Genomic DNA, 26306 nt, shown 5'->3' on the forward strand with positions numbered 1-26306 from the left:
TAAGTTATACTACAAGGCTATTGTACTCAAAACAGCTTGGTACTGGCATAAGAACAGGCATATAGATCAATGGAACAGAACAGAGAACCCAGAAATAAACCCGCACCTTTATGGACAATTGATATTTAACAAAGGAGGTAAGAGCATACAATGAAGTAAAGACAGTCTCTTTAACAAATGGTGTTGGGTAAATTGGACAGGTACACGCAAAAAAATGAAACTAGACCACCAACTTACACCATTCACAAAAATAAACGCAAAATGGATAAAAGACTTAAATGTAAGTCATGAAACCATAAACATCTTAGAAGAAAACATAGGCAGTAAGCTTTTCGACATCTCTTGCAGCAATATATTTGCTGATTTATCTCCACTGGCAAGTGAAATAAAGGACAGGATGAACAAATGGAACTATATCAAACTAAAAAGCTTTTGGACAGCTAAAGACAATACAAACAACAAAAGACAAACCACACAATGGGAGAACATATTCACCAATACATCTGATAAGGGGTTAATAACCAAAATTTATAAAGAACTTGTAAAATTCAACACTAGGAATATAAACAATCCAATCAAAAAATGGGCAAAAGAAATGAATAGACACTTCTCCAAAGAGGACATACAGATGGCCAATAGGCAGATGAAAAAAAATGTTCAACATCATTAACCATTAGAGAAATGCAAATTGAAACCACAATGAGATATCACCTCACACCAGTCAGAATGGCACTCATTAACAAAACAACACATAATAAGTGCTGGCGAGAATGTGGGGAAAAGGGAACCCTCCTGCACTGCTGTTGGGAATGCAGACTGGTGCAGCCACTGTGGAAAACAATATGGAGATTCCTCAAAAAATTAAAAATGGAACTGCCTTTTGACCCAGCCATCCCACTTTTAGGAATATATCCCAAGAACACCAAATCACTGATTCAAAAGAAGAAATGCACTCCCATGTTTATGGCAGCATTGTTTACAATAGCCAAGATCTGTAAAGCAGCCCAAGTGTCCATCAGTGGACAAGTGGAGCCTGCCCAGGCAGTGGCACAGTGGACAGTGGACAAGTGGATTAAAAAGCTGTGGAATAGAATATACACAATGGAATACTATGGGGCCATGAAAAAGAAGGAAATCTTACCTTTTGCGACAACATGGATGGACCTGGAAAGTATTATGTTAAGTGAAATAAGCCAGGCTGAGAAAGAAAAATATCATATGACCTCACTCATTTGAAAAATCCAATGATTAATGTGAACTTAGGAATGGAATAGAGGCAGAGGCAGGATCAAAGGGACCAGAGGGAAAGAGGACAGAGGGAAAGGGGATGAGAGGATGGGATCAGAGAAGGGAAAGAGAATGGTGAAATTATATATACATAACACAGCATTATAGAGAGCAGAAAAGCAAATCCTGGAAGGAAGTGGCGAGGGTGTTGAGGGGAGCAGGGTAAGGGGAATGTTGCAGGAAACATGGAGGGGGGGATGTAGTCTGCTGGACTCTTGAATCTATGTAAACACAATAAATTAAAATCAATAAAAAATAAAAATAACATATTTTTATCATCTTGTTTATCTAAATATAAAAGAATTGGTGTTTCAGGGCCAGCCCTATCATGGCACTCACTAATCATATGACATTAAATGAATAACTGTTCAACTGTAAATTGCTGGCAATACATCTGTGGTTCTTCTGGGTGATTAAGTTTTGGATTAGTGTCTAATTGTGCTGAAGTAGTTGACTCTTCCTGCCCGCCTCTGCTAACAAAGGAAGAGATATTCGCTGGTACTGTTAGCCAATGTGTAGATGAATGAGGGGTGGGGGAAGGATGTGGGCACCAAGGGGAGGAGGAGGAAACCCTGCTGAATTACATACTAAAAGAATTTGGAGCTGCTGATACAATCAGGGACTTCTTAACAATGGGGATTCATTCAGAGAAATGTGTTGTTAGGTGATTTCATAGCCTGTATATCATGTTACTATAGAAAAAAATGTGAGATTAAATGAATTACTAGAGAAAAAATAATGCAATCAAGACACTCAGTGGAGAGGACCTGAACAGACACTTCTCCCAAGAGGACATATAAATGGCCAACAGATATATGAAAAGACATTCAGCTTCACTAGCTATTCGAGAAATGCAAATCAAAACTACAATGAGAGGTCCTGGCCGGTTTGCTCAGTGGTAGAGCAGTGGCCCGGTGTGAGGAAGTCCTAGGTTCGATTCTCAGCCAGGGCACACAGGAGAAGCACCCATCTGTTTCTCCACCCTTCCTCCCCTCCTTTCTCTCTATCTCTCTTTTCCCCTCCCGCAGCCAAGGCTCTATTGGAGCAAAGTTGGCCTGGGCACTAAGGACGGCTCCATGGCCTCTGCCTCAGGTGCTAGAATGGCTCCGTTTCAATGGAGCAACTTTCCAAATGGGCAGAGCATCGCCCCCTAGTGGGCTTGCTGAGTGGATCCTGGTCGGGCACATGCGGGAGTCTATCTCTCTGCCTCCCTGCTTCTCACTTCAGAAAAATTTTTTTAAAAAACTACAATGAGATACCACCTGACACCTGTTAGATTGGCTATTATCAACAAGACGGGGAATAACAAACGTTGGAGAGGCTGTGGAGAAAAAGGAACCCTTATTCATTGCTGGCAGGAATGCAAATTAGTACAACCATTATGGAAGAAAGTATGGTGGTTCCTCAAAAATTTAAGAATAGTATTACCATATGACCCAGCAATCCCTCTACTGGGTATCTACCCCAATAAACTCAAAAACATTAGTACATAAAAACACATGCATCCCCATGTTCATTGCAGCATTGTTCACAGTGGCCAAGACATGGAAACAACCGAATATCCCTTAATAGAGAATTGGATAAAGAAGAAGTAGTACATATACACAATGGAATACTACTCAGCCATAAGAAATGATGGGGCCTGACCTGTGGTGGCGCAGTGTATAAAGCATCGACCTGGAAATGCTGAGGTCACCGGTTTGAAACCCTGGGCTTGCCTGGTCAAGGCACATGTGGGAGTTGATGCTTCCAGCTCCTCCCCACCTTCTCTCTCTGTCTCTCTCTCTTCCTTTCTCTCTCCTCTCTAAAATGAATAAATAAAATTAAATTAAAAATTTTTTTAAATAAAAAAAAATGATGACAGAGGGTCATTTATGACAACATGGATAGACCTTGAGAATATTATACTGAGTGAAATAAGTAAATCAGAAAAAGCTAAGAACTGTATGATTTCACACAAAGGTAGAATATAAAACTGAGACTCATAGACATAGATAAAAGTGAAGTGGTTACTAGGAGGAGGAAAGTAAAGAGGGACAACTATATAGTGACAGAAAATGATTTGACTTTGGGTGATGGGTATACAATATAATCAAGAGTTCAAATGCTATAGAAATGTTTACCTGAAACCTATGTACTCTTATTGATCAATGTCACCATGTTAAAGTTAACTTTCTAAATAAAATTTTTTAAAAAAAAATACACTCAGTAAACACGAGATAGTGTGAGGCTGCTGCCATGTAACAGGGCACACTGCTTACAGCAAACTTTTTTCTATGAGTAGAAAAAGTACGCCAAAATAAGAATAGCTCTGGCCAGGTAGCACAGTTAGTTAGAGCATCATCCCAATATGCCAAGGTTGTGGGTTTAATCCCTGGTCAGCGCACATTTAAAAGTCAACCAATGAATGCATAAATAAGTGGAACAACAAATCAATGTTTCCTCTTTCTGTCTCTCCCTCCTTTCCACTCTATCTAAAATCAAAAAAAAAATTTTAATTAGAAAAAATAGCCTGGCCTGTGGTGGTGCAGTGGATAAAGTATCAACCTGGAACTCTGAGGTCATTGGTTTGAAACTCTGGGTCTGCCCAGTCAAGGCACCTGTGGGAGTGGATGCTTCCTGCTCCTACCCCCTTCTCTCTTCTTTCTCTCTCTCTCTTTCTCTCTCCCTCTTTCTCACTCTCTCCCTCCTCTCTAAAAAAAAAAATGAATAAATAAAATCCTTTGTAAAAAATTAGAAAAATAAAACAACCATAAGAAAAAAATAACTAGAAGAAGTATAGTATAACAAATACATAAACCAGCAACATAGTCATTTATAATTATCAAGAGAACCAAAGAAGAATTTGCCAAGAGAACCAAAGAAGAAGAATTTGCCAATATGATGCCAGCACTTTCTACAGCAGTGGGGAAATCAGATTGCAATGACTACTAGGGACTATTTAGACAGAAATGTAGTATGAGAACACATTTGTAACACATTTTGTTACTAATCACAAAACTTTGAACCATAGGAACAGATAACTTATTGGTGATCACAATTTGTCTTTGAAATGTCTGGTCTTCTAAATATATCAGCTATTGTAAGATAATATTTTATAAAAACAGCTATCTTTCATGTACTAGGCAACATGTTGATTCACTTGTTTGCATTATTTTTTTAAAAAATTTATTGATTGATTTTAGAGGAGAAGAAAGGAGAGAGAGAGAAAGAGAGGGAGGGAGGTAAAGAGAAACATCAATCTGTATGTGCCCTGAGGGGAGATTGAACCTGCAACATTTACTATCAAGATGACGCTCTAAGCAACTGAGCTGTCTGGCCAAGACCTTGTTTGCATTACAGGAGATCCTTGGGTTAGAATAAAGTTTTATTCCTTATGACAGTGAAGTAACCTCAATTTTGGTGTAAGTCAAAACACACCCTAGCCCAGGGGTCGGGAAACTTTTTGGCAGAGAGACCCATGAATGCCACATATTTTAAAATGTAATTTCGTGAGAGCCATACACCGACCTGTGTACATTACGCATTGTTTAATAAAAAATTGGTGTTGTCCCGGAGGACAGCTGTGATTGGCTCCAGCCACCTGCAACCATGAACATGAGAAGTAAGAAATGAATGGATTGTAATACATGAGAATGTTTTATATTTTTAACATTATTTTTTTTATTAAAATTTGTCTGCGAGCCAGATGCAGCCATCAAAAGAGCCACATCTGGCTCACAAGCCATAGGTTCCCGATCCTTGTCCTAGCCTAACACAAACGGAACACTTGTGCTTTTACCGGTCCAAAATGGTGTAGGTGCCTGACCAGGCGGTGGCGCAGTGGATAGAGCATCGAACTGGGATGTGGAGGACCCAGGTTCGAGACCCTGAGGTTGCCAGCTTGAGCATGAGCTCATCTGGTTTGAGCAAAGCTCACCAGCTTGAGCCCAAGGTCACTGGCTCAAGCAAGGGGTTACTCGTTCTGCTGTAGCCCCACGGTCAAGGCACATATGAGAGAGCAATCAATGAATAACTAAGGAGCTGCAGCAAAGAATTGATGTTTCTCATCTCTCTCCTTTCCTGTCTGTCTGTATGTCCCTATCTGTCCCTCTCTCCAACTATCTCTGTCTCTGCCATAAATAAATAAATAAATAAACAAACAAACAAACAAAATGGTGTAGGTAAGCATACTGGGGGATGCCAACTCCCTTACTCATATGCTGCATTACTGCGTATTCTTCCTCTGTGCACAACCAAACTGGTTCACCCATGCAGCCTATAAGTACGATGCTAACAGTGTAAGCCAAAAAACTCATGTCTCAATTTAAGTTTTTATGGGAGTGAGCGCCATAAACTCAAAACAATGTATGTCAAGACTGTCATAACCTAACCTGAGGACCCCCTATACTTTAAAAAATTCTGCAAGATAGTTGTGTCAACTCTCTGAGCCTCAGTGCCTGAAAATTAGGATAATAATTCCTACCTGTTGGACTTAAATGAGATAATATATGCAACATGCTTAGCACAGAACCAGGCATAAAGTAAGTGCACAATAAAGGTTAGCTGTTATTATTTGTTCACATTTTACACATAAGAAAAATAAATCATAGGGTGTTAGGCAAGACCCTTTCTTTAGTGGAGATAGAATTCAAGCCTTTATGTGCTTGATTACAAAACCGAACTTTTCCCACTACCCTCTACTATATCTTGTACTTGCATGATAGATGGAGCTTCTTTAGTTCATTTTGCCACTCAGAATAACTCTCTTTCTTTAGGTTGTTGCCCAGCCCCCGGCTTTTGATGAGTTCTTGCTTAGGTGCTCTCTCAACCTCAGTAAGTGCTAGGCAGCCGCACAGCAGAAGCTGAGTGAGTAATTCCTGTATGTGTTTAAAGGCCTTTTCCCTCAACATCATATCCCAGAGAAATAAAGTAAAATGGCTGGCAGTAAACTGAGAAAAACAAAAATCAGGAAAAGCAGAAGTTGAAGCACTCCAACTCACATATTGGCCATAATGAAATCTCATCTTGTGCTTCTTGTCGTGAAGATGAACAGTGGTGAGGTCCGGATGTCCAAGACACAATATAGCCAACAGAGGCACAATTTCCAAGTCATATTGTTTTTGTTAAAAAATAAACAAACCAGCCTGACCAGGTGGTGGCACAGTAGATAGAATATCAGACTGGGATACAGAGGACCCAGTTTTGAAATCCCAAGGTCGCCAGCTTGAGAACAGGCTCATCCAGCTTGAGCACAGGGTCACTGGCTTGAGCGTGGAATCATAGACATGACTACATGGTCATTGGCTTGAGCCCAAGGTCAGTGGCTTGAGCAAGGGGTCACTCACTCTGCTGTAGACCCCCAGTCAAGGCACATATGAGAAAGCAATCAATGCTCAACTAAGGAGCCACAATGAAGAATTAATACTTCTCATCTCTCTCCCTTCATGTCTGTCTGTCCCTATCTGTCTCTCTCTTTCTCTCTCTGTCATCAAAAAGTAAATAAATAAAAATAAAAAATAAAAAAATAAATGAACCAGGCTGTCCTGGGGTTTTTCAAAAGGAGTTGATAAAGGAAAAAGGTAGTTAGTGGGAAAAATAACCTTGAAAAATAGCTAAATGAAACCCCACAAAATTGTTGTTGTTGTTTTTAAGATCTCACTGACTCCAAATCCCCAGGAATAAAATATAATATTGTAATGATAAAAAAAATGTACTTTTTCTTCTGTTAAAAGAAGAAAGGTAAATAAGAAGTAAAACTTTTGGAGAAATAGAATTGTTTTCTTATGCTGGACAAATCATACTTATTTAATATTTTTTTACAGTCTATGTAGCTATTTAACTCTCAATTTTGTTAGAAAAATAAAAATAAAAAAATAAACGAACCAGGCTGCCCTAAGGTTTTTAAGTTTACCTTAAAAAGCTTGTATAAGCCTGACCAGGCAGTGGTGCAGTAGATAGAGCATTGGACTGGGATGCAGAGGACCCAGATTCAAAACCCTGAAATCGCCGGCTTGAGCGTGGGCTCACCAGCTTGAGTGTGGGGTCGCTGACTTGAGCGTGGGATCATAGACATGATCCCATGGTCACTGGCTTGAGCCCAAGGGTTTCTGGCTTGAAGCTCAAGGTCACTGGCTTGAGCAAGAGGTCACTCTCTCTGCTGTAGCCCCCAATCAAGACACATATGAGAAAGCAGTCAATGAACAACTAAGGTGTCGCAACAAAGAATTGATGCTTCTCACCTCTCTCCCTTCCTGTCTGTCTGTCCCTATCTGCCCCTCTCTCTGACTCTCTCTCTCTCTCTCTGTCTCTGTCACCAAAAAATAATAAGCTCGTATGAAATTTAAATAACATGTCAATTTTATCTGTCACCATTGTTTTGTTATGAGCCATCACTCAAACCAGACTCAAACATAAAATGCACATCCCAATGGTCTTGTTCTCACTCCTGCTGTTCATCAGCTGGAAAAAGGATGAGAAATCTTTTATCAAGCATATTCCACATATTTCAGATACCGTGCTTTCACATTCACACATAGTAGCTAAGCAGATCCTTGGAATGACTCTATGAGGATAGAATCCTCTCTCTGAACTCATGAACTAAGTGGTGACACATGTCCTATTACTGGGATTATACCAGAGGGCAGGAGACAGATGTTCGGGATGCTTTACCAAGGACTCATGCTTTTTATGGAGAATTACTGAATCATTGTTTTTCAAACATTTTCCCTGTTAAACTGTAAAATATCTGAGGATAAAATCCCAAGCAACCCATGCTAGGTTGAATGGCTCTGGGATCCATGTTTTATCTTCAACATTCGTATGTGCTACACCAGCAACCACACTGTGAGACTGCCACCTGTGGGCTTACTCTACATACAGGGGAGAATTAAAAATCATTGAGATCTTCCATGTCGTGAGATCTTTTATTTTTTATATGAGGGTGGGAAAGGTTAATGGTGGAAAGTGGTAAGTGTAAGGAAAACTAATGTACATGTTTTAATCTACTCTTTTTATTTTAAATAAAAAGTACTGGTTTCTCCTAGTCTTTGGATAACTTTTATGTTCTAGGATAGCATGACATTCTTATCCTGGTTTTGACTTACTGCTTGCCATATTGCCATGCATTCTGAGTTAGGCCTATCCCCAGACATGCATAGTTAGAGAATAGGGCTAGATGAACACTAAGGTTCCCTCAACTTTGAGATACTATGATTCTGTAATTTTCAGATTTGCTCTTTATTAACATTTCATTCTTTCCTATTGTCATTTAAGCATAGTTTATTTTAAAGTGTGTAACAAAATTATCAAGTCTTTTGAGAACTTTAATATACATCATTGTTCCCCTTCAAAGCTTTGCCTTATGCTTTCTCACAACAGGCTTTCAAGCAATAGTAAATGAATGAATTTCAGTTTTCAAAGATGGTGCTCATAAGTCACTTCTATTTTTTTTAACATTTTTTAAAGACTTTATTCATTTTAGAGAGAAGAGAGAGAGAGAAAGAGAGAAGGAAGGAGGAGCAGGAAGCATCAACTTCCATATGTGCCTTGACCCGGAGTTTCTAACCAGCAACCTCAGCATTCCAGGTCAATGCTTTATCCACGGAGCCACCAGAGGTCAGGCACTTTTATTTATTATTTATTTTAGTGAGCAAGAAAGAAAGGGACGGACAGAGACAGACAGAAAGGGAGAGAGATGAGAAGCATCAGTTCTTTGTGGCACCTTAGTTGTTCATTGATGGCTTTCTTATATGTGCCTTGAGCAGGGGGCTATAGCCAAGCCAGTGACCCCTTGCTCAAGCCAGTGACCTTAGAGTTCAAGCCAGAGACCTCTGGGTCACGTCTATGATCCCACACTCAAGCCGGCAACCCCATGCTCAAGCTGGTGAGCCCGTGCTGAAGGCAACAACCTTAGGGTTTCCACTGTGAGTCCTCAGCATCCCAAGTCAATGCTCTATCCTCTCTGCACCACTGCCTGGTCAGGCCATAAGTAACTTTTAAAAGCACTTTTGAATTGACCCCAAAGGGGTAGAGCCTTAAAACAAACACAACAGAATATTTTTACTTTCCAGAGCCTTCATTTGCAAATACTGAGTATATAAAACATGTGTTGGAGAGGATATTTATGTAGTCTCTACACTAAAAAATAAGATTTTTCACCTGACCAGGTAGTGGCACAGTGGATGGGGCATCGGACTGGGACATAGAGGACCCAGGTTCAAAATCCCATGGTCGCCAGCTTGAGCACGAGCTCATCTGGCTAGAGCACAGGCACACCAGCTAGAGCATGGGGTCCCTAGCTTGAGCGTGGGATCATAGATATGACCCCATGGCTGCTGGCTGAGCCCAAAGGTCACTGGTTTGAGCAAGGGGTCACTCACTCTGCTGTAGCTGCCCAGTCAAGGCACATATGAGAAAGCAATCAATGAACAACTAAGGTGTCATAACGAATAATTGATGCTTCTCATCTCTCTCCCTTCCTGTCTGTCTGTCTCTATCTGACTCTCTCTCTCTCTCTCACTAAAAAAAAAAAAGATTTTCAAAAAAGAAGGAAATATTGCCTGACCAGGTAGTGGTGCAGTGAATAGAGTGTCGACCTGGAACAACCCAGGTTCGAACCCTGAGGTCACCTGACCTATGGTGGCACAGTGGATAAAGCGTCAACCTGGGATGCTGAGGTCACTGGTTAGAAACTCTGGGCTTCCTGGATCAAGGCACATATGGGAGTTTCTGCTTCCTGCTCCTCCTCCCATCCTCTCTCTCTCTTTCTCTCTCATCTCTAAAATGAATAAAGTATTTAAAAAGAAACCCTGAGGTCACTGGCTTGAGCGTGGGATCATAAACATGACCCCATGGTCACTGGTTTGAGCCCAAAAGTCACTGGCTTGAAACCCAAGGTTGCTGACGTGAGCCCCATGTTGCTGGCTTGAGCAAGGGGTCACTGGCTCAGCTGGAGCTCCCTGGTCAAGGCACAATGAGAAGCAAGCAATGAACACCTAAGAGTGCCGCAACTATGAGTTGATGCTTCTCATATCTGTCTCTGTCTCTCTCACATTTGCTAAAAAAAAAAAAAAAAAAAGCCATCACTCTATTAAATCTACTTTATAAAATGGTATAAACAAATATCCACAGATAATCTGCTTCAGAAACGAATTTGGAGGAATTGACTCAATAGTCACCTTTCTATATTCTCTCCCTCACTGCCTGGCCTTGTATGTTTTCCAATATGCAGTATTTTATTTCTCTTCTGCTGAGGCTAATGAGGCTCATCATTGAACTGAGAGATGAAGAAAACATTTCTGTTAAAAACGTGGCCAACAGGTACTCTTTTGTCAAAACAAAGAGCTCAAAGTCCATGTTTCGGTTAGATTTAGAAAGAATTACTTGCTAGATCAATTGTCTAAATTTTGTTATGTGGGAGAAAAGTTTTTTTTTTTTAAGTTTTTCATTGATTTAAGAGGGCAGGAAGGGAGAGAAAGAGAACCATCAATTCCCTGTTCTACTTAATTGTTCCTTTTAGTTGTGCACTCATTGATTGCTTCTCCTATCTGCCCTGACTGGGGATTGAACCTGCAACCTCAGCAGAGAAAAGTTATATTGCATAAGCCATTTATTGAGTTTGCCTGACACATGCCGCCAATGTTTTGAAAGGATTATCTGAATGCTGTGTGGAGAACAGATTGTAACTGAAGAAGGAAGACCAGATTGTAGGCTAAATGCAATAATTCAGATTGCTTGGACCTAGAGGTGGCAAAAAGTGGTCCAGTTCCTGAATTTACTTTGTAAGCAGAGTTAACAGGACTTGCTAATGGATTGGGCATGGGATTTAAAAGGAGGAAAGCAATAAAGGAAAACTGGCAGGTTGGCCTGAGCAGTGGGAAGAATGACATTGCCATTGAGGTAGGGAAGATGGCAAGAAGAGCAGGTTATGTGTTGCAAGAGAGAACAGGTACTCAATTTTAGGCATGTTTAAAATGTCTGGCATATAGCTCTGGCTGGTTGACTCAGTGGTAGGGCATCAGCCCAGTGTGTGGATGTCCCAGGTTTGATTCCCGGTCAGGGCACACAGGAGAAGTGACCATCTGCTTCTCCACCCTTCCCCCTCTTCTTTCACTCTCCCTTCTGTCTCTCCCTCCTCTTGAGCAAGTTGGCCCCAGCTCTGAGGTTGGCTCCATGGCTGGGCCTCAGATGCTAAAATAGCTTGGTTGCTGAGCAACAAGCAAGGAGCAGCAGCCCCAGACAAGGGGTGCTGTGTGGATCCAAGTTGGGCCCATGCAGGAGTCTGTCTTCTGCCTCCCCACTTCTTACTTAAGAAAAAAATTAAATAAATAAAATAAAATGTCCAGCATACAAATGGAGATTTCCAAAAGGAACCTATCTATACATTAAGCAGAGTGGCTCTCCATCATCTCATCTATGTGACTCTGTCTATGACAACCCCACCCATCTTTACTGAACCCAAACAGGAGGAAGGTTTGTGGGGTACCCGGTGGTGATGGTGCTGTGGGGGGAGGAGCCCAAAGGGTGAGTTCAAATTTGAATGTGTGGGGCCCATGCATTGGCAGTCAGTGAAGCAGCTGTGTTGGAGGCAAGTTCTCCTTGGCCTAAGACTTGGCAGCCAAGAAAGACACTGTGGATTCCACTATGGACAGGTAAACAGTCTCCTCCTGGGTGGCTGCGTTGGCTGATCTCTCAGAGCAGATCTGAGTAATGGGTTGGTATCTGTCCCTTTCTCTCCTAGCACTCTCTGATTCATAGGATTTGTTTGGTCAATATGCAGATTTATGTCTCTGGGTCTGTCTCACCTATGCAGATCTTACATGTTGTCTGCCTAATTCTCTCTCACTTTCATATTTAAAAGCACTTTTATGACCGTGTATTGACTTGTCCTGAGATTTGTACTGCAGTTAGAACTATGTAGTTTGTGGTAACAATACCAACAGAGCAAATGTTTAGAGACTCAAATCATGAAAGGAAAATAGCAATGCTATACTAAAAACAGTGGTGGTAATTGTAATAATAATTGTGTAAATATGCAACTGTAAAATCCATTTGAAGATGAACTTTCCTAGGGAAACTCTACTGAATAGTTTAGTTACATGGTGAAGAAATTACCTTTTGAAATGCTTGTATTCAAAACTAATTTCTTGAAAGTCACTATGTGTCTATTACAAGGGAAAAAATTCAGTCAAGCAAATTATTTAACATTATAGATTCAATTGTTAGGTTTTTTTATTCTTTTCCTAGTCTTTCAATTACTTTAGACATGGCCGCACTTTCTCCTTAAATGTGTGTCCTGTAAGATTTTTCCCAGTGTCTCCACATGCAGTTTATGTCAGCTAAGTTCCTTCACAGGACTTATTTTATTCCTACTTTGATTACTACAACTGTATGACAGTGATACCAAATCTGCACACTTTACCTTAATTTACTTCTTTGACAAAGAATTTACACATGCAACATAATTGAACGACAAGATAACCTGGACTTGTTATCTTTGAATATATGTATCCTGATTTATTGATGTCACCCCATTAAAAAAATAAAATTATATAAAAAAAAAAAAGAATTTACACAACAGAGTTAAGATGTTTAATGGCAGAGTAAGTTTTCTTCAGAAAATTTTCCTGAGGGCAAAAAATGTCACATGTCTGCTCAGTTTCTATGAAATTTTGAAAGCCAACCTGAGGTATAAGTCAGAAGTCAAGGGCTCAGTGAAGATACTTATGTCTAATGAAATGCACAACAGGGGTAAAATCAGTAGTTGGAATTTGGAAAAAGACAAATTTTAAAAAGAAGGAAAAATGCAACTCAACAAGAAAAAAAGGGAAATATGTAATTAAGATTAGAGAAAATAGTATCTGCATTGCCCATTAGTGATGGCACAGGGCAAGAGAGAATGACTGTCATGACTATTTTTACCCATCTGTCTCTGATCTATATCGCTGGGGGTGCAGCCAGCGTTCTGCCTCAGGGAGCACAGCTGTTCAAACAGCTGGCAACCTGTAGGCATCCCAAACTGCCTCTGCAAAGTCCTTTGTGCCCAGAAGAGACAACAAGAGAACAGGGTGCTGGAGACAGGCTCCTAGCTACAGTTGCAGGGAAGTGCTGGATCAAGGAAGTTAATTAACAGGTCACAGTCCTGCAATTCACCTCATTGTGACCAGTCACTTCTGACAGATGCAGTGAAGAACTATTGCGTTTTCATGTGGATTGGGAAGTAAAAATCCCTCTGAATTCTTTTCCTATGCCATATCATTTTCTAAAACTTTCAGAAGAACACTTTTTCCTCCTCATGGTAACAGTCCCTGCCACACGGCTTTCAGTGCATGATATAGTTACCATCCCATCCCCCCCATCACTCCCCACTGCAGCCTTTCTCATCCCTACAGCCTAGGAGGGTAGGTTAAATGTAAAAGGAATTCATGGCTATGAGATAATGTCTAATCTATTTCAAACTAATTGGGCCCTAAAGAGATTTTTTTTTCTCTTTAGTATTTATTAAGCACTTCCTATGTATTCAACTTGTATATGGCATGGGTTATTATATACTAAGTATGTAACAATAGTAATAGTAATGATGGTACTTACCATAATAAATTATTGTCATTTTAAAATAAAGCCAATTATTATCACATCTTCATTAACATCCATTTCATATCCCGGCCAAATATGCATTTTTAATTCTAAAATAATATAATTGCCTAATTTTTCTATTGTTTGACAAACATAACGTGTATATTGGTGACAAATCTAATTCTCTGCCTCAGGATTTAAAGTATGTCCTAGTAAGCTCCATGTGTGAGACATTTAAATTTTGACAGCTATAAAAAGCTCTCGTCAAAAAAAAAAAAAAAAAAAAAAAAAAAGCTCTTGTCTTTATTTATTTAATAAGGTTGGCATTTTGACTATTTGGGTAGTTAACTTTTTAATTCAGAGTCTGTCACTTATATCACATTATTAAAATAACTATTCTCAACATATGTCCACCCAAAGGCTGATCCATGAGAGTTCGCAGAAGCTTCATTCACAATAGACCCACAGTGGAAACCTTCCACAGGTCCATCCACAGGTGAATGAATGAACAGAATGTGTCTCAAAGTCATGCTAAGTGAAAGAAGCAGACACAAAGGAAGAGATAATGTATGATTGATACAAAATTCGGGAAGTGGAAAGTAATTAATAGTTACAGAAGCAGGTTAGTGGTTGCCTGCAGGAAAGGGGAGGAACTGAGAAGGGGAATGAGGAAACTTTGGGGGAGGGGTGGTCTGGCAATGTTCTGTATCTTGATTGTGGTAGCAGTGTGGGGTATTTACATCTGCCCTTATTCATAGAATTGTACATTTTAAGTGGGTGAAGTATGTAAATTATACTTCAATGTAAAAAAAAAGTGAAAAAAGTTTCAATTCTCTTGCGAGCAAACGGTATTCAAATTCCTGTGTGTTTATTTTTACAAATTCTTTGCACTTCTGCTTAACACCATTAGGTGGCGGCATTATTTCCACAAATTGGATAAAGACATTTTTGGATAAAAACTAGGGACAAAAACCAGAGACACTGTTAGAGATTTGGGATCAACCACACTGTAAAACTTCTGTTACGTTCACAACTGCAAAGGAACTTGAGTTAGCAGAGAGTACTTCCACATATTCAATTCAATTCAGTGCTTATGATATGCAAGACACCTTGCTAGGAGCTAGGAAACAGAGGAAAACAGGCCAGTCCTGTGTGTGAATGTACCATAATATTTAGATTACTTTGCCAACTTAAAAGAGCATCAGAATAGCCTGACCAGGCAGTGGCACAGTGGATAAAGTGTCAGACTGGGACACAGAGGACCCAGGTTCAAAGCCCCAAGGTTGCCGGCTTGAGCATGGGGTCCCTGGCTTGAGTGTGGGATCATAGACATGACCCCATGGTCACTGGCTTAAGCCCAAAGGTCACTGGCTTGAAGCCCAAGGTCGTTGGCTTGAACAAGGGGTCACTCGCTCTGCTGGAGCCCCCTGGTTAAGGCACATATGAGAAAGCAATCAATGGACAACTAAGGTGCTGCAATGAAGAATCGATGCTTCTCATCTGTCTCCCTTCCTTTCTGTCTGTCTCTCTCACTAAGAAAAAGAAAAAGAGCATCAGAGTACAAAACTACATATGAAATCAGTATAATAAAAACCATGTAACTATATGCTTGTGAAAGATCAGAAAGAAAAACATAATTTTAACAGTAATTGTCATTAGACACTATGTCCAATTATCATTAGACACTGACTGATATTCCAAACTTTTAATTCTTTAACATTTAAATTTTTATATAACTTTCTATTTTTTTTTCCTAGTATTCAAGTTGACAACAGCAAAGTATTGCTTTTATAGTTTTAAGTACATATATTACTCATGAAGTGACACTTTCAAAACACAAAGTCTAGTTGGGGAGACAGGTATCGGCAATGAATTGATAACAAAGGAGGAATGCATTGATAGGGATAAGCTGGAAAACAATGGAACACTACAGAAGGGTGTTTTATTGTTATCATTCGATTTTTGCCTAGTGATTGTGGGATGGTGGTGATGAGAAAGGTCTTACTATAACAGTTGAAACTGTGGTTAGGCTTTGAAGGATGTATAGGTTCTGGCCAGCGGAAAGGCAGGGAAGCTCTTAGAGGAAGTGCCATCAGCAAATGTCTAGACAGAAAGAGGAAAGGAGACTAGCAGCAGAGGCCCTGCTCCAAGAGGGGACCTGAAGTGGGGGGGAAAAGGATGAAAGTACTAGGAAAGGAAGCCAGAAGTGCAGAGTGATATCCAAGGTAAACTGGCCTACATAATACATTAAAACATTTGGCATTTATCCTGTGAGCCAAACGGAATCCCTAAGAGTTTCTTAGCACGGGAATGACATGGCCACACCAGGTTTGGATGAGATTACTCAGGTCCAGCATGGAAAATGCTATTTTGGAGGCACTTGGAGACAGAGAGACCAGTTAGGAGGCCAGGACAACAGATAAAGAAGATGAGGACTTGGATTGACACAGAGAACAGAGAGTAGAGCAGGTACAAATTCAAGAACTATCTGGAGGTTTGAATCAACAAATGTAGATCATTAATTAAATATAAGCAGTGAAGAGGGAGAAAAATCAGAGATGATTTCAGGCTTCAAGCCTGGTTACCTGAGGTGGAAAAGTCAGGAGGAGAAGCAAGATAGTCAGGACAAGAGCAGTTTAGAAATACTGTTTTGACTACATAGAGTTTGAAGTACAGATTGGGCATTTAGGTAGAGATGCAAGGGAAACCTGAAATAGAATTATGGGACCGAGGAACAAGGTTGTCATTCCAAGTTATCAGACAGCATCTAGAGGACAGCTGTGGGAGGGAACTGTCCTGTGAACCATATGGCTTTGGGGTTCTTGCTCTCTCTCAATTGGTCTTACATATAAGCATGTAAAGTGTTGGGTTTTTTTGTATTTTTTATTCATTCAGTGAGAGAAGGGGAGGCAGGCCCTGGCTGATTGGCTCAGTGGTAGAGCGTCGGCCTGGCGTGCAGGAGTCCTGGGTTCGATTCTGGTCCAGGGCACACAGGAGAAGCGCCCAACTGCTTTTCCACCCCTCCCCCTCTCCTTCCTCTCTGTCTCTCTCTTCCCCTCCCGCAGCCAAGGCTCCACTGGAGCAAAGTTTGCCCGGGCGCTGAGGATGGCTCTGTGGCCTCTGCCTCAGGCACTAGAATGGCTCTGATTGTGGCAGAGCATCGCCCCCTGGTGGGCATGCCAGGTGGATCCCAGTCGGGTGCATGCGGGAGTCTGTCTGACTGCCTCCCTGTTTCCAGCTTCAGAAAAATAAAAAATAAAAATAAAAAAAGAGAGAGAGAAGGGGAGGCAGAGACAGACTCTTGCACGAGCCTGGACTAGGATGACCTGGCAAGCCCACTAGGGGATGATGCTCTGCCCATCTGAGGCATTGCTACATTGCTCAGCAACCAAGCTCTTAGAGCCATCCTTTGCATCCAAGTCAACTTGCTCTAATAGAGCCATGGCTGCAGGAGGGGGAGAGAGAGAGAGAGAAAAAAAAAAAAAGTGAGAGGGGGAGGGGTGGAGAAGCAGATGGGCACTTTTCCTGTGTGCCTTGACCGGGAACCGAACCCGGGACATCCACAGGCCAGGCAGACACTCTACCACTGAGCCAATCAGCCAGGGCCATGTAAAGGGGTTTACAATGGATTCCAGGCTTCTAGGAAAGGAAGCAAGAGCATCTTCTCTGGTTTGGCCCAAGTAATTGTTGATTTAAAAACAGCTGAGGAAAGCCATGAGTGACCAAAGAATGAGCAGTCCTCCTGCATTTTCCTTCCACCTCTCATCCACAGTCTCTTGATGAAGCAGAGGAAGTTTCTCTATCAATTCAAAAATGTCCGCTGGGCTAGGGGTCGCCGTGAGACCTACTTGTGCTATGTGGTGAAGCGGCGAGACAGTGCCACCTCCTTCTCATTGGACTTTGGTCACCTTCGAAATAAGGTATCAATTACTATTTGCTTCGCAGACAATTAAAAGTTAAACTATGGGCACTTTTAGAGCCACCTACCTACTGATGATACTACTTTCTGTCTGTTTTGTATTTGTCCTCACTAGAACCCTCAAAATTTTGTTTTTCCTTTTTTACATGTCTATGCAACCATAATAGATAGTTCCCAGAGCATGTCATTTACTGTCTTCCCCATCATGCTGGCCACATTATGCCATGCCTTACTTCTGTGCCAAGAATAACTGCCCCCAAACTTTCCTCCCCTTTCCCCAGCATCCAAATTGCCTTTGAGATTAAGGAGGAAACCAAAGGTAAGAGCTTTCTGATTTAGGGGGATATTATCAGCTCATTCAAGCTAAGCTTTAAATGTGAAAACAAATTGTGTCTTTAAAATTTTTGAAAATTAAGGAAGAAAAATTTAGGAAAAATGAATGATAATCTATTCTGTTTTCCAAATGATTTCTAGTTCTTCCTGCTCACATAGAGCATAGGCCAGTGAGTGCATTCAGCATGGCAAGCCCCAGAAAATGCAGGGAAGCCACAATTGGTTGATTAATTAAATCAATCTCTCAACACCTAGAAGATCAGAGAATAACATTTGTAAGGAATGTCATCACCAAAACCCAGATGGGTTTACATCATCTTTTGCCAATGAATATTTCCTCTCTAATAACATGTGGTGACATCTGGTCTTGGTGGAATCCCAGGGAGGAGCCCATGGGTGGGATGATATTGTCTGGCTCCTTGTGACTGCTGATTTTACTACTTAGTTCTCTTTGCCTTCTTTGCATTGTGTAAATTATCTCACTGCAATTGTTCTACTTTCTAATCCCTTTCTTATTTGGTGATATATGTTCTAAGCATAGAAGGCTTTTTGTTATGACCCTTTACTCCCCTCTCATGTAATCCTCATAACACCAGCCCAGCCTATTTTACTGATAAGATTAGAAGATCCAAGAATTTGGTCACTTGTCTAAGTCACATGAGGGGTGATGGAACCAAGGTCTTCAGATTCTGGGACTTCTGACCTCTCTACCATACTAAGTGGACTTGCTGTATCTCACTATTGTAATTATTATTACAATCACAGGGATTATACGATGAACAAACACAGTATTTGATTGTTTTTACAACATTCAACCAGCTGCCTCGCGAAAATCTATTTTACCTCTTCCAGCCCTCCCAACTATCAATTTTCCACCTAGTGGTCACTTACAAGCCATTTTCCCTCCTCAAAAGCACAAAATCTAACCTCGTAAACACCAATGAAATCTCTACTGAGGTTGTGTGAGGCTACTCCATTCAAACTCAACTCATTTGATCCTCCCGGTGCCACAGAAAACCCTTAGCCTTTCTCCACTCTGCAGCACCAAGGGTGCAAAGGGTTTTGGCTCACCACTGTCTTTTCCTGCAGTTGTTTGACCTAAGAACAAAACTGTAGACGTCCCCCAAAAAGATCACTGCGGGAGGGAGATGAATTAACGACAGGAAAGCGACCAGCCCCGCAGTGCAGGTCAGTGAAGGTGCGCGGCGTCCCCTGCTCTCTCCCCAGGTGGGCTGCCACGTGGAGTTGCTCTTCCTGCGCTACATCTCCGCCTGGGACCTGGACCCCGGCAGGTGCTACCGCGTCACCTGGTTCACCTCTTGGAGTCCCTGCTACGACTGTGCCCGGCACGTGGCTGACTTTCTGAGAGGGAACCCCAACCTCAGTCTGAGGATCTTCACTGCGCGCCTCTACTTCTGCGAGGACCGCAAGGCTGAGCCCGAGGGCCTGCGGCGGCTGCACCGCGCAGGGGTCCAAATCGCCGTCATGACCTTCAAAGGTAGGAGGGAAACCTTTCTGCTCCGGCTCAGGGCAGCAGCTGTCGTTCAGGATCGCAGTTCAGGCTGAGAAAAATCAGGGGGCACATTCAGGGGACATAATTGTACCAGGGTTCTAGTTCACCTTTGGAGCCAAAAATTATCAGCGAGAATTGGAAAGAAGGAATGAATGAGTTGGATGCAATGCTTTGGGGGAAATGAAAATTTTAAAGGGGCTGGGGATGTCTTTCTTTCCTTTTGATCTGGGATCTGAGCTATATTCTGCCCCTACTCTTTTAAAGATTATTTTTATTGCTGGAATACTTTTGTGGAAAATCGTGAGAGAACTTTCAGAGCCTGGGAGGGACTGCATGAAAACTCGGTTCGTCTCTCCAGGCAGCTTCGACGCATCCTTTTGGTAAGGCGCTCCTTCGCTTCTCGTTTTCTTCCTCAGAGTCCTCCTTTCCTAGAACTACGTTTATATTGTTTCTTCTATTTCTTACGTGTCCATATGTGCGTCTGTACATTTCTTGTGTGTGTTTGTCCATTTCTCACTCTCTCCTTGTTTCTCCTCTGATGGAAACCTTATATTCTCTTTGTCTTTTTTGTTATACCTTCTCCTACGATTGAGTCTGCTCTTCTGTTGTTTCACAAGTCAGAGCCCTCTGTTCACTCCCCTTCTCTCTCCTCACCCACATGTTTTGTGCTGTTAGACCCTCCTCCGGATTTATTTCCCTCCCGGTGAAATACTTTCCTCTCCTCTTCCTATCCCTTCTTCCTCCTCCCTCTCAACTTACTTTCTTCCAAAACGTTACAAAGCCATCCACTCAGTTTACCTCTCTTTTTCTCTACAGCCCCTATATGAGGTTGATGATTTACGAGATGCATTTCGTACTTTGGGACTTTGATACCAACCTTCAAGAATGTTACGTAGAATGAAATATCTCTGAAGAGAGTGGGTAAATGAACAATCCTTCAAGAATTGTTTTTCTTCAACTCGCAATTTCTTAGATTTAAGAGAAATAATATTAATATATATGACTTTTAAAAAATATTTGCCTTGAAAATAGAGAAGAAATACAGACCCAGCAGAGTAATGCTGCAACTGGTGCAGTTTTAATGCAACAGCGTCCCCTACTGGCGAATGACAGAACTGCAGAGTCTGGGAGCACTTAAAGTGTCAATGTTCTTTGACTTTAGGCAGGGATAAATCCATAAAAGCATAGAGAGGATAAAATGTTTTGGGTATTATTATTATTATTATTACTATTATTATTAAAGTGAGAGGCAGGGAGGCACAGAGACAGATTCCTGCGTGCACCCCAACCAAAATCCACCTTGCAAGCCCCCTATGGGGCAATGCTCTGCCCATCTGGGGCTCTTGCTCCATTGCTTGGCAAACAAGCTATTTTAGCGTCTTAGGCAAGGCCATGGTGCCATCCTCAGTGCCCAGGGCCAGTTTGCTCCGAACAAGCCATGGTTGCGGGACGGGGAAAGTGAGAGAGAGAAAGAGAGAGAGAGAGAGAAAAAAAGAGAAAGGGGAGTGATGGAGAAGCAGACAGTCACTTCTCCTGTGTGCCCTGACCAGGAATCGAACCTGGGACTTCCACACACCAGGCTGACGCTCTGCCGCTGAATCAACTGGCCAGGGCTAGAATGTTTTCATAATCAGATTTATTCTGAGTTTTCAATGATATCAGTGATATATTTTTACACTCTTTTTTTTTTTTTTTTTTTTTGGTGTTCATTTTTCAAGTGAACAAACTTCCATCAGGCCATGATCTGTAGAACTTCTTAATGAGAAACTCTGGATTAATTGTAACTCCACGCCAAATCTTCAAAGCATTACTGTCCAATCATGTGCTGTATGTTTTAATTAGCTGAAGGATGTTTTTATGTTTGTACATAAGAGAATTTTTTTCTTGGCATGGAATATACATGGTCACCATCAGGCTATTTTATAATAAGGGACCTTAAAAATTAATATGAGGATTATGCAAATGACACCCAAAATGAATTGATGCTTTCAGTAACAAATCTGGAAACACACATTCTTTTAAAGTAGTCCATACTTTAGAAACCGCAACCCAAATTTCACACATGATAATTAATGAGTGTTTGGAAGGGTGTGTCATGAATATTGAGAAGAGAAAAATCTGTTTTCTGCTATGGGTCTTTTAACCTCAGTAGTGTCAACCAGGTCATGGTTTTCTACTTTTTATATGTATATGATGCTTCTCTCACAAAAAGTTCACTATATAAGAAAATGTAACAGAAGAGAATAATATTTGGAAAGGCAGGGAATTTTGAATGCACAATTGTATTGTTTTCATCTTAACTTGGTGATTATCAAAGTAATGAACTTTGTGAAAGTTAAATATTAAAACTCTTATTTCATGTATCCATTCATATTTTCTATTATGCTATATAGTATCTAATATTTTTACTATTATAATTTTCTTTTTAGAGATATTAAAATGGATCCCTTAATGTCTCATACATTTATACCTTTTGAAATGATGCTAATAACAAAGTGTACATAATTGTAACATAGTCTAACATGTCATAATATTGCTATAAATCCATTCTCTTGATTTTTGGTGAATTTTTCTCACAACAAATTTGATTTCAATCAACTGAATAAATGACAAATAGTTTTGGAGATAAAAGCTGAACAAAATTATTCTAAAAATGATTTATAAAGTTAAATCAAAAAGTATGGAGCACATTATTCCTCTTGGGAACAATCCCCCACCTTTTCCTTCCCCATCCCAGTCTCGTTGCCTTTGCCTTTCTCTCTAAGCTCCAAAGTCCCATCTTGTCCCTCTGTAACTTGTTTACTGAGCCTGTGCAGCCCAGCTGGCTCACTTCTACTAACTCTCTAACTTTCTAAATAAACATTCTCTCACAATTTGAAAAAAAAGTCAGAATGATGAAATAGACTTGAATCCAGAAATTACCCCATTCATCTACATTGAACTAATTTCTACAAGGACGTCAGAACCACTTAATGGGAGAAAGAATAGTCTTTTCAACAAATGGTGCTGGGACAACTGGATAGCTACATGCAAAAGAATAATGTTGGGCCTCTACCACATACCATGTACAAAAATTAACTCAAAAATTTTCAAATATCTAAATTTCAGAATTAAAACTATAAAAGCCTTAGAAGGAAATATAGGTTGAAATCTTCATGACTTTGGAAATGATAATTGTCTTTAATGACCCCCAAAGCATAAGCAACAAAGAAAAAACATGAAAGAAATGGAACTTCATCAGAAACTTCTGTGCATCCAAGGACAGTAGTAAGAAATGAAAAGACAACTTACAGAATGGGGGGAAAAGTTTACAACTAATATATCTGATAAGAGTCTAGTATCCAGAACATATAAAGAATGCTTACATCTCATAGCAAAAAACATCTAATTTAAGAATGGCCAAAAGGCCTGACCTGTGGTGGCACAGTGGGTAAAGCGTCGACCTGGGATGCTGAAGTCTCTGGTTTGAAACCCGGGGCTTGCCCGGTCAAGGCACATATGGGAGTTGATGCTTCCTGCTCCTCCCCCTCTTTCTCTCTCTCTCTCTTTCTCTCTCTAAAAAAAGAGTAAATAAAATCTAAAAAAGCAAAGAAAATCAGCAGTTAATGACAGTGCTCTGTGCTAAAAATTCTCTCTCTCTCTTCTCTCTCTAAAAATTAATAAATAAAATCTAAAAAAAAAGAATGGCTAAAAGACTTGAATAGATAGTTTTCCAAAGAAGATTGACATACGGCTAACAACCACATAAAAAGACGCTCAAGGCCCTGGCCAAATAGCTCAGTTTGTTAGAGCATCACCCTGAAGCACAGAGGTTGTCAGTTCAATCCCCAGTCATGACACAATGACACATCAGGAACAGATTGATGTTTATGTCTCTTTCTCTCCCTTCCTCTCTCTCTAAACTTAAAAAAAAATGCTCAACATCTTTAGTCATTAGAAAAATGCAAATCAAAATCACAAACAGATATCTCTCAAACATACTAAGATGGCTATAAACAAACAAAAAGCCAATAATAACAGTTGTTGATGAGAATGTAGAGAAACTAAAACCTTCTTATACTGACTGTTAGAAATGTAAAATTGTATAGTCATTATGAAAAAGAAATTGTTGGTTTCTTAAAAGTTAAACATAGAAATACTGTATGACCCAGCAATTCTACTTCTAGCTATATTTCCAAGAGAATTAAAAACATATGTTTAAACAAAAACTTGTACGTGAATAGTCATAGCAGTATTATTTTTAATAACCAAAAAAATGAAACACTCAAGTGTCCATCAATTGATGAATGGATAAACACAGGTAGTATATCCATACAGTAGTATTTTATTCAGTCATAGAAAGAAATGAAGTATTGATACATCTACAACATGAATAAAACTTGAAATCATTGTGCTAAGGGAAAAAAAGCCAGAAAAACGTACCACATATTATACGTATGATTCCATTTACAGTATATGAAATAAGTAAACCCATAGAGGCAAAAAGATTAGTGGTTGCCAGGCACTACTAGAGCAGTGGTAGTCAACCTGGTTCCTACCACCCACTAGTGGGCATTCCAGCTTTCATGGTGGGCAGTAGCTGAGCAACCAAAGTATAAATAAAAAGATAGATTTGCCCTGGCCGGTTGGCTCAGTGGTAGAGCATCGGCCTGGCGTGCAGGAGTCTCAGGTTCGATTCCCGGCCAGGGCACACAGGAGAAGTGCCCATCTGCTTCTCCACTCCTCCCCCTCTCCTTCCTCTCTGTCTCTCTCTTCCCCTCCTGCAGCCAAGGCTCCATTGGAGCAAAGATGGCCCGGGCACTGAGGATGGCTCTGTGGCCTCTGCCTCAGGTGCTAGAATGGCTCTGGTTGCAACAGAGCAACGCCCCAGATGGGCAGAGCATCACCCCCTGGTGCGCGTGCCGGGTGGATCCCGGTCAGGCGCATGCAGGAGAGAGTCTGTCTGACTGCCTCCCTGTTTCCAACTTCAGAAAAATAAATAAAATAAATAAAATTAAAAAAAAGATAGATTTAACTATAGTAAGTTGTTTTATAAAAATTTATTCTCCCAAACTTAGCAAAAATCCGACATAAAATACTTGATAAGTAATTATTATTATATGCTTTAACTTGCTGTAACTCTGCTTTATAAATTTTATAAAGTAAAGTTATTTCTCTACTTTATAAATCACCATTACTGTGGAACCGGTGGGCGGTTAGAAAATTTTACTACTAACAGAGACACAAAAGTGGGCGGTAGGTATAAAAAGGTTGACTACCTCTGCTCTAGAGGGAGAAGAAAATAAAGTAACTACTTAATGGGTGTGGGGGTTTGGGGGGGATGATGAAAATGGTCAGGAATTCAATAGCGGTAACTATACTAAAAATCACTTAATTGTATTTTTTTTTTTGTATTTTTCTGAAATTGGAAATGGGGAGGCAGTCAGACAGACTCCCACATGCGCCTGACTGGGATCTATCCAGCATGCCCACCAGGGAGCAATGCTCTTCCCATCTGGGGCGTCGCTCTGCTGCAACCAGAGCCATTCTAGCACCTAAGGCAGAGGCCACAGAGCCATCCTCAGCGCCAGGGCCAACTTTGCTCCAAAGGAGCCTTGGTTGTGGGAGGGGAAGAGAGAGACAGAGAGAAAGGAGAGGGGAAGGGGTGGAGAAGCAGATGGGTGCTTCTCCTGTGTGCCCTGGCCGGGAATCAAACCCGGGACTCCTGCACACCAGGCCGACACTCTACCACTGAGCCAACCAGCCAGGGCCAATTGTATATTTTAAAATGGTTAAAACTCACATAGATGTGAATTTTATTCTGACTTTTTATCTTTTCCCAAGCTAACAATGTGCTTCATGGTACTCCTGATGCTGAGCAGCTCCCAGTCAGCCACGCGATCACATGGGTAAACAACCAAGACTCTACCATGTAATGTGTTGTCAGCATTCTTAAAATATTGAGTTATGCCTGGCCTGTGGTGGCGCAGGTGGTAGAGCATTGACCTAGAACGCTGAGGTCGCTAGTTTGAAACCCTGTGCTTGCCTGATCAAGGCACATATGACAAGCAAGCAACTATGTGTTGATACTTCTCACTCACACTTCACCCCCACTGTAAAATCAATAAATATTTAGGCCTGGCCTGTGGTGGTGCAGTAGATAAAGCATCGACCTAGAATGCTGAGGTTGCCAGTTCGAAACCCAAGCTTGCCTGGTCAAGGCACATATAAGAAGCAACTACTAGCCTGATCAGGTGGTGGTGCAGTAGATAGAGCATCAACCTGAGATGCTGAGGACCCAGGCTCAAAACCCAAGGTTGTGGGCTTGAGCACAGGCTCATCAGCTTGAACACTGGCTCACCAACTTCAGCGTAGGGTCACCAGCTTGAGCATAAGATCATAGACATGACCCAATGGTCAATGGCTTGAGTCCAAGGTTGCTGGCTTGAGCTCAAGGTCACTGACTTGAGCAAGGGGCACTTGCTCTGCTGGAGCCCCTGGTAAAGGCACATATAAGAAAGCAATCAATGAACAACTAAGATGCCGCAACAAATAATTGATGCTTCTCATCTCTCTCCCTTCCTGTCTGTCTGTCTCTCACTAAAAAAAAAGAAGAAGGAAAAGAAGAAGCAACTACTAGGAGTTGATGCTTCCCAATCCACACTTCCCATCACTCTTTTTCTCTCTCTCCTCTCTAAAAAAAATAAATAAATAAAAATA

At 40.9% G+C, this 26306-nt stretch overlaps 1 protein-coding gene across 1 annotated transcript; it reads left to right on the top strand.

The window, feature by feature from the left end:
* Positions 1-11834: 11834 nt before the first annotated feature.
* LOC136389424 (single-stranded DNA cytosine deaminase) lies at positions 11835-22153 on the top strand. The gene is made up of 5 exons (XM_066361230.1): positions 11835-11918; positions 17615-17762; positions 19322-19592; positions 19872-19987; positions 20424-22153. Exons 1-5 carry the CDS (start codon positions 11911-11913, stop codon positions 20475-20477), a joined length of 597 nt encoding a protein of 198 aa, XP_066217327.1. The 5' UTR covers positions 11835-11910; the 3' UTR covers positions 20478-22153.
* Positions 22154-26306: the final 4153 nt, after the last annotated feature.

The sequence above is a fragment of the Saccopteryx leptura genome, chromosome 1 (assembly GCF_036850995.1).
Source record: "Saccopteryx leptura isolate mSacLep1 chromosome 1, mSacLep1_pri_phased_curated, whole genome shotgun sequence".
Taxonomy (NCBI): domain Eukaryota; kingdom Metazoa; phylum Chordata; class Mammalia; order Chiroptera; family Emballonuridae; genus Saccopteryx; species Saccopteryx leptura.

Bases quoted from the DNA above. Each gene is read 5' to 3' on its own strand.
- LOC136389424 (XM_066361230.1), top strand. The intron at 19,593-19,871 runs GTAGGAGGGAAA...ACTCTTTTAAAG, and splicing joins CGCCGTCATGACCTTCAAAG to ATTATTTTTATTGCTGGAAT. The intron at 19,988-20,423 runs GTAAGGCGCTCC...TTTTCTCTACAG, and splicing joins AGCTTCGACGCATCCTTTTG to CCCCTATATGAGGTTGATGA.